Source organism: Eschrichtius robustus, chromosome 2 (genome assembly GCF_028021215.1).
Source record: "Eschrichtius robustus isolate mEscRob2 chromosome 2, mEscRob2.pri, whole genome shotgun sequence".
NCBI lineage: Eukaryota > Metazoa > Chordata > Mammalia > Artiodactyla > Eschrichtiidae > Eschrichtius > Eschrichtius robustus.
In genome coordinates, this window is record NC_090825.1 from 118148115 (window position 1) to 118166003 (window position 17889).

At 44.2% G+C, this 17889-nt stretch overlaps 4 protein-coding genes across 4 annotated transcripts in view; all 4 read left to right on the forward strand.

The window, feature by feature from the left end:
• Positions 1 to 17889, forward strand: part of LOC137758502 (protocadherin beta-4) — a 114674-nt gene that overhangs the window by 49308 nt on the left and 47477 nt on the right. The gene's annotated exons all lie outside the window — the stretch shown is intronic.
• LOC137758497 (protocadherin beta-7-like) lies at positions 3121 to 5511 on the forward strand. Its single transcript, XM_068534515.1, is given in 4 exon segments — positions 3121 to 3173; positions 3175 to 5352; positions 5354 to 5465; positions 5467 to 5511. Coding segments are annotated over 4 exon segments (2388 nt in total).
• LOC137758498 (protocadherin beta-8-like) lies at positions 8221 to 11974 on the forward strand. Its single transcript, XM_068534516.1, is given in 2 exon segments — positions 8221 to 9388; positions 9390 to 11974. Coding segments are annotated over 2 exon segments (2400 nt in total). The 5' UTR covers positions 8221 to 8404; the 3' UTR covers positions 10806 to 11974.
• On the forward strand, positions 14626 to 17493 carry LOC137759612 (protocadherin beta-16). The gene has a single exon (XM_068536038.1). The coding sequence runs from the start codon at positions 14780 to 14782 to the stop codon at positions 17177 to 17179; it is 2400 nt and encodes a 799-aa protein (XP_068392139.1). The 5' UTR covers positions 14626 to 14779; the 3' UTR covers positions 17180 to 17493.

Genomic DNA, 17889 nt, shown 5'->3' on the forward strand with positions numbered 1-17889 from the left:
GGCAAGAAATAACAAATGTTGGAGAGGATATGGAGAAAAGGGAATCCTCATATACTGTTGGTGGGAATGTAATTTGTGCAGCCACTATGGAAAACAGTATGGAGGTTCCTCAAAAAACTAAGAATAGAACTACCATATGATGCAGCTATTCCACTTCTGGATATTTACCTAAAGAAAATGAAAACACTAATTTAAAAAGATATATTCACCCCATGTTCATTGCAGCATTATTCAACATAGCAAAGATATGGAAACAACCTAAGTGCCCATCGACAGATAAATGGATAAAGAAGATGTGATACACACGCATACAGTGCAATACTACTCAGCACAAAAAAGATGAAATCTTGCCATCTGCTACAACATGGATGGACCCTGAGGATATTATCCTAAATGAAATAAGTCAGAGGGAGAAAGACAAATACTGTATGATTTCACTCATATGTGAAATATAAAAAACCAAAAACAAAATAAACTAACAAACCAAACCAAACAAAAACAAACATATAGATATAGAGAACAGAGTAGTGGGACTTCCCTGGCAGTCCAATGGTTCAGACTCTGCCCTTCCAATGCAGGGGGTGTGGGTTTGATCCCTGGTTGGGGAACTAAGATCCCACGTGCCATGTGGCATGGCAAAAAAAAAATTTTTTTTAATTAAAAAAAAATACACAAAAATATAGAGAACAGAGTAGTGGCCACCAGAGGAGAAGAGGTGTAGGGGTAGGATGAAATGTGTAAAGGGGGTCAACTGTGTAGTTGAAAACTAAACTTTTGGTGGTGAGCACACCATAGTGTATACAGAAGTCAAAATATAATATACACATGAAACTTATATAAGGTTATAAACCAATGTTACCTCAAAAAAAAAGTCTCCTTATTGGTAAGGGAAGTAGGAAAATGAGGAGGGAAAGTGCAGAAAACTACTGTATTTTCTTATAAACCTTTTAGTACTATTTGATTTTGAATCAAGGTCATAGATTATTTGAAAAAAGTGTATTTTAAAAGATCAGTAAAATAGAGATCTTGCAAGTCTCCTCAAGGATAAAAAGGAGGGGACTTCCCTGGTGGTCCAGTGGTTAAGACTCCGCGCTCCCGATGCAGGGGGCCCAGGTTCGACCCCTGGTCAGGTAACTAGATCCCGCATGCCACAGCTAAAGATCCCGTGTGCCACAACTAAGACCCGGTGCAGCCAAATAAATAAACATTTTTAAAAATGTCCTATACTGCCAAAAACAAACAAAAAAGAATAAAAAGGAGATAAAGTACTAAATATTACTAATAAGAATAGAGTTATAACTAGAGATGAATAATGCAATGAAAACATAATACCAAAATGTTTGCAAATCCAGATAAAATAAATGGTTTTTGAAAGTAAACCACAAGGGCTTCCCTGGTGGCACAGTGGTTGAGAATCTGCCTGCCAATGCAGGGGACATGGGTTCGAGCCCTGGTCTGGGAAGATCCCACATGCTGCGGAGCAACTAGGCCCGTGAGCCACAATTGCTGAGCCTGTGCGTCTGGAGCCTGTGCTCCGCCACAAGAGAGGCCGCAACAGTGACAGGCCCGCGCACCGCGATGAAGAGGGGCCCCCACTTGCCGCAACTAGAGAAAGCCCTCGCACAGAAAGGAAGACCCAACACAGCCATAAATAAATAAATAAAAATTAAAAAAAAAGTAAACCACAAATTACTTTAAAAAGAAACAAAACCCGAACAGATTAATAACCAAAAGTAAAATGTAAAAGATAATCATAGATTTACCACCCAAACCCAACCCATTTAAAAGGCAAGTTGTAATAAAGCATGTAGAAACAGATGATAATATAATTATAAAAACTATTCTGTTGCATAAAAATAGATGAAAAGCTTCCTAATCCATACTACAAGGCCAGGATAGTTTAATACCAAAACCATAGAAGTTAAACACACACATTCATGTATACACACAGAGCAGCATGGGCCAGAAAAATCCTAAAACTATGCTGGCTCATCAAATCCATCTGTGCATTAAAACAATAATATGTAATGGTTAAATGTCATTTATATCAAGAACTCAAGAATTAAAAAGCTAAAGAATAAATTTCAACAGATGTCAAAAATTACTCTAAAATATTAAAGAATAAAGAAAAATAAGAAAACTTTTTTGATCCAAAAAATAGAGCATTTACCCCAAACTGAGATCAGCCATCATAGTTAAAGATGAAATACTAGGAGCGCTTCCACAAAGGCAAGAATGACACCTGCTTGCTACTATTAATTTTAAGAGTATTCATTGCATACTCTTGGAAATGCCAGTCATGTGAACACTAACATATACATAATTCTTAAATCAGGTGAAGGGTGGACGATGGGGGGTAGAAAATATTCCCAAAAATATGGCGGATAAAGAGTGAAGACCTTGAAACTGGAAGGATTATTTCATTCACAAGAAACTGAAAAAAGGTCAGTTACTCTGAAGGGCGTACAGCATTATTGTTAAGCAGTTTACAAATAAACAAAAGGCTCTCGACCAATATATGTTGATTTTTTGATGGAGACTTCATTTTCTTATATATTCTTTACTATCAATCTTAAAAACAGGAAAAGGTTTTCTTAGGATTAACTCCTGGTGGGAAGCCAGAGTTTAATTTTGTGCACCTAAATTAAGGAAAAAGACTGATTTATTTTTCTGCGAATGCAGACTCACAGAGAGGGATACGATGTAAGCATTTACATACTAGGATTACTGTGGCCAGTTGAGGAAAAATATGAAATGAAACAGCAAAGACACTAGGGGAAAAAAAAAAATCACTCCTACTCCAGCTCTTAATCCGCCATCTTTTTGTTCTATTCCTGAAATTGGGAGTAACATCCACAAAACGCAAGGTGGCGCTGCAGGCTAAAAAGAGAACAAAATATTCGCATAAAGGATGTTGCAGATTCCAGTGTTAAGAGGAAAGCTGACCAGACTAGAAAAGTCGAGGAAAGGAAGCTGTGGTAATAGGTGTTGGGAGAAAGTGGGGATCCCTCCCCACAAGCATTGCTATTATCCAGCTCATTTCTAAGGATTTGGCTGATGCCATTTCTGAATTGCTCGAGGCAGAGAAAAAGTGTTTTTGGAAGACTGGTTAAACAAAGAATGGAGGCCAGAGTGGGGCGTGCTGTGCAGCAAAGGCAAGTACTATTTCTTTGTATTTCTGCGAGTGTCTTGGGCTGGCGGGGAACCGCTACTGTATTTTGTGGAAGAGGAAGCTGAAAAAGGCACCTTTCTGGCCAACCTAGCAAATGACCCCGGGTTGGGGGAACTATCAGCCCGGGGACCTAGAATCATTTCAGACCAGGACACAGGATTTTTACTACTCGATCCGCTTACTGGTGATTTATTTCTAAATGAGAAATTAGACCGACAGGAACTGTGTGGCCCCACAGAGCCTTGTGTGCTGCCTTTCCAGTTGTTACTGGAAAAGCCTCTTCAGATTTTCCGTGCTGAGTTATGGGTCAGAGACATCAACGATCATTCTCCAGTATTTCTAGATAGAGAGATTCCCTTGAAAATATTAGAAGGTACCACTCCAGGGGCAGCATTTCTCCTAGAAAGTGCACAGGATTCAGATGTTGGAACCAACAACCTGAGAAACTACACCATCAGCCCCAATGCCTATTTCCACATTAATGTCCATGATAGTGGCGAGGGGATTATCTATCCTGAATTGGTGCTGCATAGACTGCTGGATCAAGAAGAGGTGCCTGAGCTCAGTTTACTCCTCACCGCCTTGGATGGTGGCTCTCCACCCAGCTCTGGAACTGCCCTGGTATGCATCCTGGTTTTGGACATCAATGACAATGCCCATGAATTTGTACAGTCTCTCTACAAGGTGCAGGTGCCTGAGGATAGCCTTGTTGGCTCTCTGGTTGTCACAGTGTCAGCTAGACATTTAGATACCGGAAGTAACGGGGAAATAGTTTATGCATTTTTTTATGCTACTGAAAGAATTCTCAAAACGTTTCAAATCAATCCAACATCTGGCAATCTTCATCTTAAAGCTGAATTGAACTATGAGGCAATGCAAACTTATACATTAACTATTCAGGCCAAAGATGGCAGAGGACTTTCTGGAAAATGTACGACGGTGGTTCAGGTAACAGATATAAATGACAATCCACCAGAACTACTCATGTCATCACTTAGTACAGCAATTAAAGAAAACTCACCTGAGACAGTCATAGCTGTTTTTAGGATTCGAGACAGAGATTCAGGGAACAATGCAAAGATGGTGTGCTCCATCCAAGACGATCTCCCCTTCGTCCTGAAGCCACCTGTAGAGAATTACTACACTCTGGTAACCGATAGCCCTCTGGACAGAGAGAAAAGAGCCGAGTACAACATCACCATCACCGTCACAGATATGGGAACCCCCAGGCTGAAAACCGAGCACAACATAACCGTGCTGGTGTCCGACGTCAACGACAACGCCCCCGCCTTCACCCAGACCTCCTACACCCTGTCCGTCCGCGAGAACAACAGCCCCGCCCTGCACATCGGCACCGTCCGCGCCACAGACAGAGACGCGGGCGCCAACGCCCAGGTCACCTACTCGCTGCTGCCGCCCCTCGACCCGCACGTGCCCCTGGCCTCCCTGGTGTCCATCAACCCGGACAACGGCCACCTGTTCGCCCTGAGGTCCCTGGACTACGAGGCCCTGCGGGCGTTCGAGTTCCGCGTGGGCGCCGCCGACCGCGGCTCGCCCGCGCTCAGCAGCCAGGCGCTGGTGCGCGTGCTCGTGGCGGACGACAACGACAACGCGCCCTTCGTGCTGTACCCGCTGCAGAACGCCTCGGCGCCCTGCACCGAGCTGGTGCCCAGGGCGGCCGAGGCGGGCTACCTGGTGACCAAGGTGGTGGCGGTGGACGGCGACTCGGGCCAGAACGCCTGGCTCTCGTACCAGCTGCTCAAGGCCACGGAGCCCGGGCTGTTCGGCGTGTGGGCGCACAACGGCGAGGTGCGCACGGCCCGGCTGCTGAGCGAGCGCGACGCGGCCAAGCACAGGCTGGTGGTGCTGGTCAAGGACAACGGCGAGCCGCCGCTGTCGGCCAGCGTCACGCTGCACGTGCTGCTGGTGGACGGCTTCTCGCAGCCCTACCTGCCGGCCCCGGAAGCGGAAGCGGCGGACGCGGCGCCGGCGGCCCCTCTCACCGTCTACCTGGTGGTCGCCTTGGCGTCGGTGTCGACGCTCTTCCTCTTCTCGGTGCTGGTGTTCGTCGCGGTGCGGCTGTGCAGGCGGGGCGGGGCGGCCTCGGTGGGTCGCTGCTCGGTGCCCGAGGGCCCCTTTCCGGGCCACCTGGTGGACGTCAGCGGCACGGGGACCTGTCCCAGAGCACGAGGTGTGTCTGCGGGGAGGTATTGGAACCAGCGAGTTCAAGTTCCTGAAGTTCAAGTTCCTGAAGCCGATTATCACCAATCTCGCATCCCAGAGCATAGGCAGGAAAAGTGGAAGAATATCCCTCATATCAGAATGATTTGGGTTTCTGATAAAGAATGAAAAATAAATGTCGGTGTTATATCTGTGAATATATTCCTATTAAGAAATTTATCTCGATTTACCTGTAGAGGAGTGCTTTCACATCATTGCAAGTATTCTTAAGGTCATAGAATAAATTTCTTTACACAGAAAAGGATTCAGCTTCAGCCCCAAGAACACTCCACAAAGCATGGATTGTTTATTGTCACCTTTTGTCTCAATTATGCTTTGTGTGCAGTCTATTACATGACAAATCTTGTTTGAGATGTTTTTAAATTGGAATTCACTGTCTTCAAATATTATTGCTAGTTTTATTTTCTAAGTTGATTAGAGTGCTCTACAAGTATACCTACCCTAACTTTTAAAAAAAGCACTTACTATGCATCATACACTATTTTAACACTTTTAATTTTAGAAGTAATCCTATGACGGGAGGTATTTTAGAAATGAGCAAATAGATGTTCATAGACGTTCAGTGAGTTCACTAAGGTCACCAACTAACAAATGGCAGAGCTAAGCATCTCTCCTAAATCTTCTGATTCTGGGGCCTTGCTATGATGCTATACTGTTTTCTCTTGTTAGATATCACCTGGCAAGTTCCTCCCTAATTAAGGAGAAATCTTTTTCTCATACTCATATTCCTGTTCAGTGTTTTGTATATTTGCAAAGAATAAGATATGTATTTGTGGTTTTATTTTTTAATAAACTAATAATCCAGTTTTTCTGGATCAATTATTCAACTATTATTTTTAAAGCTCTGATCTATCCAAATCGCAAGTAAAAAAAATTGAAAGATCAATCTGTGCTTTCTCCTTGTTATCTGAATATGTGACCTTCATTTCACAGAAAAGATTAATGACCATGAATAGAAATATTACATAATTTTGATCGCTTCATTTGTTTATTTTCCTCACATTGCAGAAATTTTCCTACAGTAGTCCCTACCTTTTTAACACGTTTTTCTCCTTTAATTTGAAAGTTTATTTTTTAAAGTTTCTATTCAATATACTTCAGTGCTGAATCGGAAAAGTATAAGAAAAAGAATACTTTTAAATATGTAATATTAAAGAGAAACAAATTATCATTGAATTACTTAAAGATTCTGGAGAGTTAAGGAGAAGCTTTGTTATAATAATCTGTAACTGCTTTTTCTTTAACAGTTATCCAGATCATTTTTGCAGAGCTGTATTCTGAATATATCATAAGCTAGTGCTGATAACTCTTAAAATAGTAATATTACTGTGCATTACTAATGGAATATAGTCTAACGACAAAAAAAAAAAAAGAACCTCACAGCATTAAAATCTTAAGTTGTTTCCATGGCGTCAGGATAAAATTTAGTTTTTCAAGCAAATCAGTGGCATGGAAAAGGGGAGGAGGGAATCTTACACAATGAGAGAAATTAAGACATACCAACCAAATGCAATGGATAGTGGATCTTGTTTAATCTTGATTCAAACAATCATAACAACTTTGAAATAACTGGAAAAATCTGAATATAGATGGGATATTAAACAATATTAACTTAATTTCTTAGGTGTGGTAAGGGCATTGTAGTGAGGTTTTTTTAAGACGTTAAAAGTTAGAGATTTATAATGAAGTTTTATGGGTAAAAATTTAGTTTGGGATGTGAAAATGTTGGGGAGATAGGGTAAACAATTGTGGCAAAATATTGATAATTGTTCTAGCTAGTTATGAGTACCTGGCGTTCATAGTACTATTGCCCTTCATTATGGGGTTTGAAAATTTTCAAAATAAAAGGTTTTTAAAAATTGACACTGTAAGAAGAGAAGAGGACACCCTTCTGAGATACAGAATCATCGCTACCATCACAGATTATACACGTATTAGAGAGATTCTCCAGCCTTTCCGGTTTCATCGTTTGATATGATAACTTCATTCTGAAATAATGCTGCTCATGAATTCTTCTACCACGTGAATCTTGGGGGGTTTTCTAGTTATGACAATGGATTAATGCAAACTGAGCTACCTGATGGCATCACATTACATGCCTGGTATGTGTGTGTGTGTGTATGAGGTTAATCTCTTTCTGCCTCAGTTTCCCCATCTGTAATGTGAGGAACTCACAGCAGCCCTATGTAGTAAGTACCATTAATATCTCCACCTTAGACAGATGAGAAAACTGAGGCAGAGGTTAAATAACGTGTCCAAGGTTCACAGCTACTAATTATTCCCATAGTTCATGGCAATAAAAGTATATAATTCTGAAAGTTTTCTATGTTATTATATATATATATTTTAATATATATATACTTAAATTTCTGCATATAGTCTTTCTTCTCAGGCAAACTGTTACATAAATGTTTTCTTTTTGCTCCAAACTCAATTAGCATTATTGAAAGTAGTCTCTACTAATATCATTTCTCCTGTATGGCCCTCAGACAATTGCCTCAACCTTAGGGTTCAGAGATAGTAAAAATAGTATTGTAACCTTACATAGCTCGGTGATACGTACTGGCAAGAGTTGGGAACATTGGGGAGTTCCCTGGTGGTCCCGGGTTCAGTGCCTGGTCGGGGAACTGAGATCCTGCAAGCCAGGATGCTCAGCCAAAATTAAAAAAAAAAAAAAAAGAGCTGGGAACATTGCATCCATTTTCAACCAAGAAAATGTAAGTTCCTCTGAGGACGCGTGGTGGCGCTGCACGATAAGGTACAAACCGGAACCGCAGCTGCGTCTCCATTAACAGGCAAAACTCAACAGCAGAGCCTGGAAGCCCACGGGAAGCTTGGATGCCACAGAAGGAGGACTGGGTCCTCTGTAAAGGACTACTCACTGGAATATTTCTGAAGTACCTTGTGGAATAACTACAGTCTCAGAAACGTACTGAGGCCTTTACAGCTCAGCGGAACCACCCTCGCCAGAGGCTATACCGAGCAAGAACAATGGAGGCCAGCAGGAAGGTCATTTGCAGACAAAGGCAAGTCTTTTTCCTCTTTTTCTTCTTGGGCTTAGCTCAGGCGGGCTCTGAATTTAGGCGTTATTCTGTGGTGGAGGAAACTGAGGGGAGCTCTTTTGTAACCAATTTAGCAAAAGACCTGGGTCTGGGGCAGGGGGAACTCTCCAGGCGGGGAGCTAGGGTCATTTCCAAAGGAAACAAACTGTATTTGCAGCTCGATCAGGAGACTGGGGATTTACTGCTAAATGAGAAACTGGATCGCGAAGAACTGTGTGGTCAGACAGAGCCCTGTATGCTGCGTTTCCAGGTGTTGCTAGAGAATCCCTTAGAGTTTTTTCAAGCTGAGCTACAGGTAATAGACATAAATGACCATGCTCCGGTGTTCATGGACAGAGATATGTTGCTAAAAATATCAGAAAGCAGTCCTCCTGGAACTAAGTTTCCTCTGAAGAACGCTCAGGACATGGATGTAGGCCGAAACAATATTGAAAACTATATAATCAGTCCCAACTCCTATTTTCGGGTCTTCACCCGCAAACGCAGCGATGGCAGGAAATATCCGGAACTTGTGCTGGACAAACTGCTGGATCGGGAGGAGGAACCTGAGCTCAGGTTAACCCTCACTGCTCAGGATGGCGGTTCTCCACCCCGGTTTGGCACCGCTCAGGTCTACATCGAAGTCGTGGACATCAACGATAATGCCCCTGAATTTGAGCCGCCTTTCTATAGGGTGCAGATCCCCGAGGACAGTCCCATAGGCTACCTGATTGTCAAAGTCACTGCTACGGATATAGACATAGGAGTCAATAGAGAGATTTCCTATTCACTTTTCCAGGCTTCAGAAGAGATTAGCAAAACCTTTGAGATCAACGCCATGACGGGAGAAATTCGACTGAAAAAACAACTTGATTTCGAAACAACTCAGTCTTATGAGGTCAATATCGAGGCCAGAGATACTGGAAGTCTTTCTGGGAAATGACACCGTTCTGACTCAAGTCATGGATGTGAACGACAATGCTCCAGAAGTCACCATGTCTGCACTTACCAGGCAGATCCCCGAGAACTCGCCTGAGACTGTGGTTGCAGTTTTCAGTGTTTCAGATCTTGATTCTGAAGAGAATGGGAAAATAAGTTGCTACATTCAGGACGATTTACCTTTTCTCCTTAAATCTTCCATGGAAAACTTTTATACCCTAGTAACAGAGAGACCGCTAGACAGAGAGACCAGAGCAGAATACAACGTCACCATCACCGTCACAGATATGGGAACCCCCAGGCTGAAAACCGAGCACAACATAACCATGCTGGTGTCCGACGTCAACGACAACGCCCCCGCCTTCACCCAGACCTCCTACACCCTGTCCGTCCGCGAGAACAACAGCCCCGCCCTGCACATCGGCACCGTCCGCGCCACAGACAGAGACGCGGGCGCCAACGCCCAGGTCACCTACTCGCTGCTGCCGCCCCTCGACGCGCACGTGCCCCTGGCCTCCCTGGTGTCCATCAACCCGGACAACGGCCACCTGTTCGCCCTGAGGTCCCTGGACTACGAGGCCCTGCGGGCGTTCGAGTTCCGCGTGGGCGCCGCCGACCGCGGCTCGCCCGCGCTCAGCAGCCAGGCGCTGGTGCGCGTGCTCGTGGCGGACGACAACGACAACGCGCCCTTCGTGCTGTACCCGCTGCAGAACGCCTCGGCGCCCTGCACCGAGCTGGTGCCCAGGGCGGCCGAGGCGGGCTACCTGGTGACCAAGGTGGTGGCGGTGGACGGCGACTCGGGCCAGAACGCCTGGCTCTCGTACCAGCTGCTCAAGGCCACGGAGCCCGGGCTGTTCGGCGTGTGGGCGCACAACGGCGAGGTGCGCACGGCCCGGCTGCTGAGCGAGCGCGACGCGGCCAAGCACAGGCTGGTGGTGCTGGTCAAGGACAACGGCGAGCCGCCGCTGTCGGCCAGCGTCACGCTGCACGTGCTGCTGGTGGACGGCTTCTCGCAGCCCTACCTGCCGGCCCCGGAAGCGGAAGCGGCGGACGCGGCGCCCGCCGCCCCGCTCACCGTCTACCTGGTGGTCGCCTTGGCGTCGGTGTCGTCGCTCTTCCTCTTCTCGGTGCTGGTGTTCGTCGCGGTGCGGCTGTGCAGGCGGGGCGGGGCGGCCTCGGTGGGTCGCTGCTCGGTGCCCGAGGGCCCCTTTCCGGGCCACCTGGTGGACGTCAGCGGCACGGGGACCCTGTCCCAGAGCTACCAGTACGAGGTGTGTCTGAAGGGGGGCTCTGGGACCAGCGAGTTCAAGTTTCTGAAGCCAATTGTGACCAATTTTCAGGGCCATTCCCCTGGCCCAGATATAGAAGAAACCCCCAACTTTAGGAAAGATTTTGGTTTCAGTATTCAGTGACAGTAATTGTTTTTCACGTTCCATATATTTTAAATTGATGATACTTCAAGGTGATGGTTTTTCTGGCAACCTATCATGAACTTTTAAACTACACTAAACTTGCTTGCAAATCTTGTTTTAAAGAATGGTATCTTTTCTTCATTACTGTAAGAAGATTAATGGTCCTAAATCTTGCCTCTCAAAACACTGTTGAAGTCAATAAATGTACAGGTCCTTTCTGGCATAGCTTAGAAGTGTGTTAGATTAAAAAACAGTGGGAAATTAATTCCATATAATTAGTTATATTTCCTTGAGTTTTTCTTATTAGGTTTTAAACCATTAAGTACATAAGAGCAGTACTGCATTAACACACTGAAGCATGCCCAATCAGGAAGGAGAGAGAACTGGTACAGTGAGAATCTGGTTCTTATTTTATTCTGCTCTCATAGCACTTTAATCTTATTTTCTCTTATTAATTGTGCTTCCTTTCATTAATATACCAGTGTTAGTTTTAATATAGTTATTGTAATTGCTTTCCATTTAGTTTCGCTAGTGTAAAAGGGGAGAAAAAGCTACACTGTATTTATCCAGTGTGAGGAAAGGGCATAGTAGGAAATTGGCTTTTCCCACTTGAGAAACATTGGTCATCTTGTGACAGAAAATGCGGTAGCTGTCTAATCTCCGTTCATCTTTTCTTCTTTGGTAACACACTCCAAATTTCATTTAGAGCATTAGTGTGCTTAGTCAAAAGAACATGTTTTCCCAGGCTCCTTGGCAGCTAAAACGGGACATTTGACTACATGTATATGCAAATGTTGTTAGAGACTTCCAAGAAGGCCATTAAAAGGGAGGTGACTCATCTAGGAAGGGGTCCCTTTTTGTCCTTCCCTAACTGCTTCTTGCTGCTTGGAATGTGGGAGTCTTGGTTGGAACACAATCAGTCATATTGAGCCATAAAGCAACACTAAGGATGGAAATAATGGACCAAGACAGTCAGTATAGAATAAACTTTAAAGAGATGAGGATCCCTGATAATCACAGTTATCATGTCATCCCTGGATTGCTCACTTCTGAGCTTTTTTTACATGAGAAATAAAGGAATTTCTATCTCATTTAAGCCACCATCATTTTAGTTTTGTGCTACCTCCAGTGGAATCCAATCCTAATGCTGTCACAGTAAGATTTTTTGTTAAAATGTTATATAATACGATAAAATGGACAGATCTTAAGTGTATAGTTTGATCTAACTGATCTTTGTCAAGTTTTCCTTGATTTCTAATTTAGTTAAGAGTACAGAGTGCTTTACATTCATTATCTTTTTAATCCTCTGCCAAACCCTAAGGAAGTTGGCATGTTATTTCCTTTTACTTGTTCACAATTCTGAAGTAATAAAAGGAAAAATTTGGAATATATTCTAAGTCTACTTGAATGGAATGCCCCAGTTCTTAACCCATACGCTATCACAGCAGGCATTAACTGGTGGCATTGTCTTCCTAACAAAGGAAGTGAAATCCTTCTATTGCATGAATTGAACTCCTATGTAGAAATGTAACTTTCAGTCTGTAGCTTGCTTTTGTTTCTATACCAGAGATCACACTGCTCTGGACCAATAAACCCAAAGTTCTTACAGAAGCACTGACCTAAGTAAGCTGGGTCAGGTACCACAATTGACCTTCATCATGATCGAATCAGCCTGATTACCTTCCTGTACCTTCTCAACGTATCACATTCATTATTGCAGAAATGAAGGCCCTAAATAGGGAGTAGAATTACCCTATGGTTGTATTTCTTGAGTTTTTTTGTACTATTCCTTCAGTCTTTTTCTGTCAGTCCTAATATATATTTTCTCTTTTTTTTGGAAAGTTTATTATATACATTCTGTAAATCCCTTATTCAAATTAAATATACCGTATTCATTTTAGCACACTATTTCTTTGAAAGCAGTTGCTATTCTATTATTAGCTCTAAATGAAATAACTAATTTCAGAAAAGTATAGGCAATGATGTGGAGGAATTTTTATCACTAAATAATTTAGAGATTCTGGAAATTAAATGGAAATAAAGCTGATAGGCTCCAGTTATTGTCTATTAAAACTAACCATATGTCTTTGACAACACCTCTTAAAAATTATGCTGAAAAAAGATTTAGAGGGTCATAAATGACTTTATTCTGAAAGGATGGCTCACAAGAGCTGAATCAGACATTCTTCAGCATTTGCTGTGATAATCCAATTTTGTAGAGTGATGAATTTTTGTTGACTCAGATGCTGGGTGCATGAAATTTCATGCTTGTGTATTCATTTTCTATTGCTACTATTAAAAATTACCACAAACTTGGTTGCTTAAAACAATAAAAATGCACTACTATATAGTTCTGTAGGTCTGATGTCTGATATGGGTATGACTGGGTTAAATTCAAGATGTCACCAGGGGTGCATTCTCTTCTGGTGGCTCTAGAGGAGAATCTATTTCTTTCTCTTTTCCAGCTTCTAGATGCTGCCTACAGTACTTGACTCATGGCCCCTTTCATCCATCTTCAAAGCCAGCAACATTGTGTCTCTTAGTCCACTTCTTCTGTAATCACATACCCCTCTGACCATAGCCAGGAAAGGTTCTGTCCCTCCCAGATAATCCAGGATAACCTACCCCCCACAAGGTCCTCAATTTACTTATATCTGTGAATTCTCTTTTGCCATGTAAGATAACATATTTACAGATTCTGGGAATTAGGGCATGAACATCTTTCAGTGGGTGGCCATTATTCTGCCTACCGCAGGTTGACTGCTTGGAAGAAAATTACCTGGTCTAGCAGGACCACCTGTGGCCAAAGGAAGGCATACAAAGACCTTTATAACAGAAGTTTAGACCCCATTGATTGAATGCTTTAACCCCAGACAAGGTATTTATCAAAAATTGTTCTACAGATTGTTAACAAAAACATTGGATTTATAAAAACATTATGAATCTTTACTGGAATTCAATTTAAATTTTAAAAATGGAAAATCTGAACTAAAGAGTATTTTGGGGTTTTTTTAGATGATGAAAATGTTCTAAAATTGACTGTGGTGATGGATGCACTACTCTGTGAATATACTAAAAGCCACTGAATTGTAGACTTTAAACGAGTGAATTGTATGGTATGTGAATTACATCTCATTAAACCTGTCTTTTAAAAGGAATAAAACAGAAATTATTCTTGTCATGATAAAAAAATCCCAAAACATGCCAGGCCTAACCTTTAGACTGACTTTTTGGGAAATAACTTTCCAATAATTTGAAAGTTTCAAAAACTCATGTCCTCAGGCTTAGGTGTTGGAAAGAAGAGGAAGTAATCTACTCCTTAATAAGGCGTTGATAAAATACTCTCTTTAGAACCATCACTGATTGCAATTTTGCAGTGTCCACTCATCTGTAATTCTATAACATGTACCATGAAAATAATGTACTTGTGAAACTGTTCCCATATTTTTTCAGAAATATTTTGCTCCTAAATTTATATTCTTTCAGCTTAAATGTTAAATTATTTTATTTAATCATTCACCCTGAACAGCTTTAAACAGTCAACATAATGAAAGTTTGCTCTTAGTACTCCTCCTGTGTAACAACACAGCTCTCTCTGAACTCATAAAAACCACAAGAAAATAGAACTAAGTGTTTCATATTACAGAACACGGTTGACACAGTCTATGTGTTACATTTAGGAGAATTTTGCATCCAACGTTAAACCAGAAAAGATAAGACATAGTGAGAACGCATGGTGGCGCTGCAGGTTAAGGTGGTGAGAAACAGAACTGCAGACGTAGCTCCAGGATCCAGCCAATTTCACACTGCCTGGAAGCTGAAGAACAGCTTTCTCAGTCAGAGCACAATGTGTGTGAAACCTCTTTAAAACTGTATTTAGAGACATAGTTCTGACCTGCTACACTGCAGGACCGGACTACCAGGATCCTGGGCATATATCAAGCTCCTGTGAACTCAGTTTTCAGGAAAGAGCAATGGAGATTGGATGGATGCACAATCCGAGACAAAGGCAAGTCCTAGTTTTCTTTGTTTTGCTGAGCATGTATGGGGCGAGCGCCGAGTTGGGGCCCTATTCAGTAGTGGAAGAAACAGAGAGAGGCTCCTTTGTGGCAAATGTAGGAAAAGACCTGGGGCTGGGGTTGACAGAGATGTCCACCCGCGGTGCCCGGATCATTTCCCAGGGGAACAAAGAGCATTTGCAGCTCAAGGTTCAGACTGGGGATTTGCTCATAAATGACAAACTAGATCGAGAGAAGCTATGCGGTCCGAGTGAGCCTTGCATACTACATTTCCAAGTATTAATGGAAAAACCGTTAGAGATATTTCAGGCAGAACTGAGAGTTCAAGACATAAATGACCATTCCCCCGTGTTCACTGAAAGAGAAATGATTCTAAAAATACCGGAAAACAGTCCTATAGGAATTGCGTTCCCTCTGAGTAATGCTCTGGACTTGGATGTAGGCAGCAACAATGTTCAGAACTATAAAATCAGCCCCAACTCCCATTTTCGGGTTCTGACCCGAAATCGCAGCGATGGCAGAAAATACCCTGAGCTGGTGTTGGACAAAGAGCTGGATCGGGAGGAGGAGCCTGAAATCTCATTAACCCTGACAGCGCTGGATGGCGGCTCTCCGCCTCGGTATGGAACCGCCCAGGTGCGCATTGAAGTGGTGGACAGTAACGATAACGCCCCTGAGTTTGAGCAGTCGCTCTACAAGGTGCATATTCCCGAAGACAGCCCCGTAGGCTCCCTGGTTGTCACTGTCTCTGCCAGCGATGTAGACAGTGGAGTCTATGGAAAAATATCATACACATTCTTTCAGCCTTCAGAAGATATTAGCAAAACTTTGGAGGTAAATGCTATGACAGGCGAAATTCGACTGAGAAAAAAAGTAGATTTTGAAACAGTTCTGTCTTATGAAGTGGACATCAAGGCCACTGATGGGGGAGGTCTTTCAGGAAAATGCACTCTTCTCCTGCAAGTAGTGGATGTGAATGACAATCCTCCAGAAGTGACAGTGTCTGCACTCACCACTCCCATCCCAGAGAACTCCCCTGACATTGTAGTTGCTGTTTTCAGTGTTTCAGATCCTGACTCTGGGGACAATGGGAAAACTATTTCTTCCATCCAGGATGACCTTCCTTTTCTTCTAAAACCTTCAGGCAAGAACTTTTACACCTTAGTAGCCCAGAAAACACTAGATAGAGAAGAAAGAGACGAGTACAACATCACCATCACCGTTACAGATATGGGAACCCCCAGGCTGAACACAGAGCACAACATAACCGTACTGGTGTCCGACGTCAACGACAACGCCCCCGCCTTCACCCAGACCTCCTACACCCTGTCCGTCCGCGAGAACAACAGCCCCGCCCTGCACATCGGCACCGTCCGCGCCACAGACAGAGACGCGGGCGCCAACGCCCAGGTCACCTACTCGCTGCTGCCGCCCCTCGACGCGCACGTGCCCCTGGCCTCCCTGGTGTCCATCAACCCGGACAACGGCCACCTGTTCGCCCTGAGGTCCCTGGACTACGAGGCCCTGCGGGCGTTCGAGTTCCGCGTGGGCGCCGCCGACCGCGGCTCGCCCGCGCTCAGCAGCCAGGCGCTGGTGCGCGTGCTCGTGGCGGACGACAACGACAACGCGCCCTTCGTGCTGTACCCGCTGCAGAACGCCTCGGCGCCCTGCACCGAGCTGGTGCCCAGGGCGGCCGAGGCGGGCTACCTGGTGACCAAGGTGGTGGCGGTGGACGGCGACTCGGGCCAGAACGCCTGGCTCTCGTACCAGCTGCTCAAGGCCACGGAGCCCGGGCTGTTCGGCGTGTGGGCGCACAACGGCGAGGTGCGCACGGCCCGGCTGCTGAGCGAGCGCGACGCGGCCAAGCACAGGCTGGTGGTGCTGGTCAAGGACAACGGCGAGCCGCCGCTGTCGGCCAGCGTCACGCTGCACGTGCTGCTGGTGGACGGCTTCTCGCAGCCCTACCTGCCGGCCCCGGAAGCGGAAGCGGCGGACGCGGCGCCGGCGGCCCCGCTCACCGTCTACCTGGTGGTCGCCTTGGCGTCGGTGTCGACGCTCTTCCTCTTCTCGGTGCTGGTGTTCGTCGCGGTGCGGCTGTGCAGGCGGGGCGGGGCGGCCTCGGTGGGTCGCTGCTCGGTGCCCGAGGGCCCCTTTCCGGGCCACCTGGTGGACGTCAGCGGCACGGGGACCCTGTCCCAGAGCTACCAGTACGAGGTGTGTCTGACGGGAGGCTCTGGGAGTAATGAGTTCAAATTCTTGAAGCCGATTCTCCCCAACCTCCCGCCCCAATGCCCTGGGAAAGAAATAGAGGAAAATCGTACCTTCTACAATAGCTTTGGGTTCAATATTCAGTGACCGTAATTAACTTTTATATCTCATAGGTATGTTGTTTTGTGGCACTTCCATACCAACATTATTTCCCCCAAAATGTGTGTGTTTGAAGTTGTACTGATGTTACTTTATATTTTCGCATGTTCTACCCACCTTTACTTTTAAGTGAATGTTTATCTTTACCTGTGGTTGTAGTTAGATAGCAATTTATTCTCTAACCAAGGAGGTCTTAATTTGTAATTAATTTGCCTCCTTAAATAATAACACCAAATCAGTTTTTGCTCATGGCCCTCTCTCCAGTTGAACTCTCATTCACAATTATGCTTATGATAAAATAAAGCAGACCACTTTCAAAGTATTTCAAGTGTTCAAGTATTTCTTCATTTTATTTCTTTCTTGCGGTTTTTCTTGTGGTTGAATAATGGTTGCTATTCAGAAATGTCATTCTTCTTTCTTTAAATTCACCACTTTTTAGTTAACATTTTAAAATGTTTATTACTGCTGAAAATATACCTGAAAAATCATGTCCTATGATACAATCATAAACATAAACACCTTGTTAGAATGGGCCAGAAGGCAATTTTCTTAGTGTCTCTTCCTTACTCAGCCTGGAGGGTTATTCTGAAGACACATTAATATTGTGGCCACCCACAGAATACTGGAATATGAAGTTACAATTTTCCAGATGTCTCATTAATGTTACAAAGGTAAAATGCAACCTAGTTGAATACAGG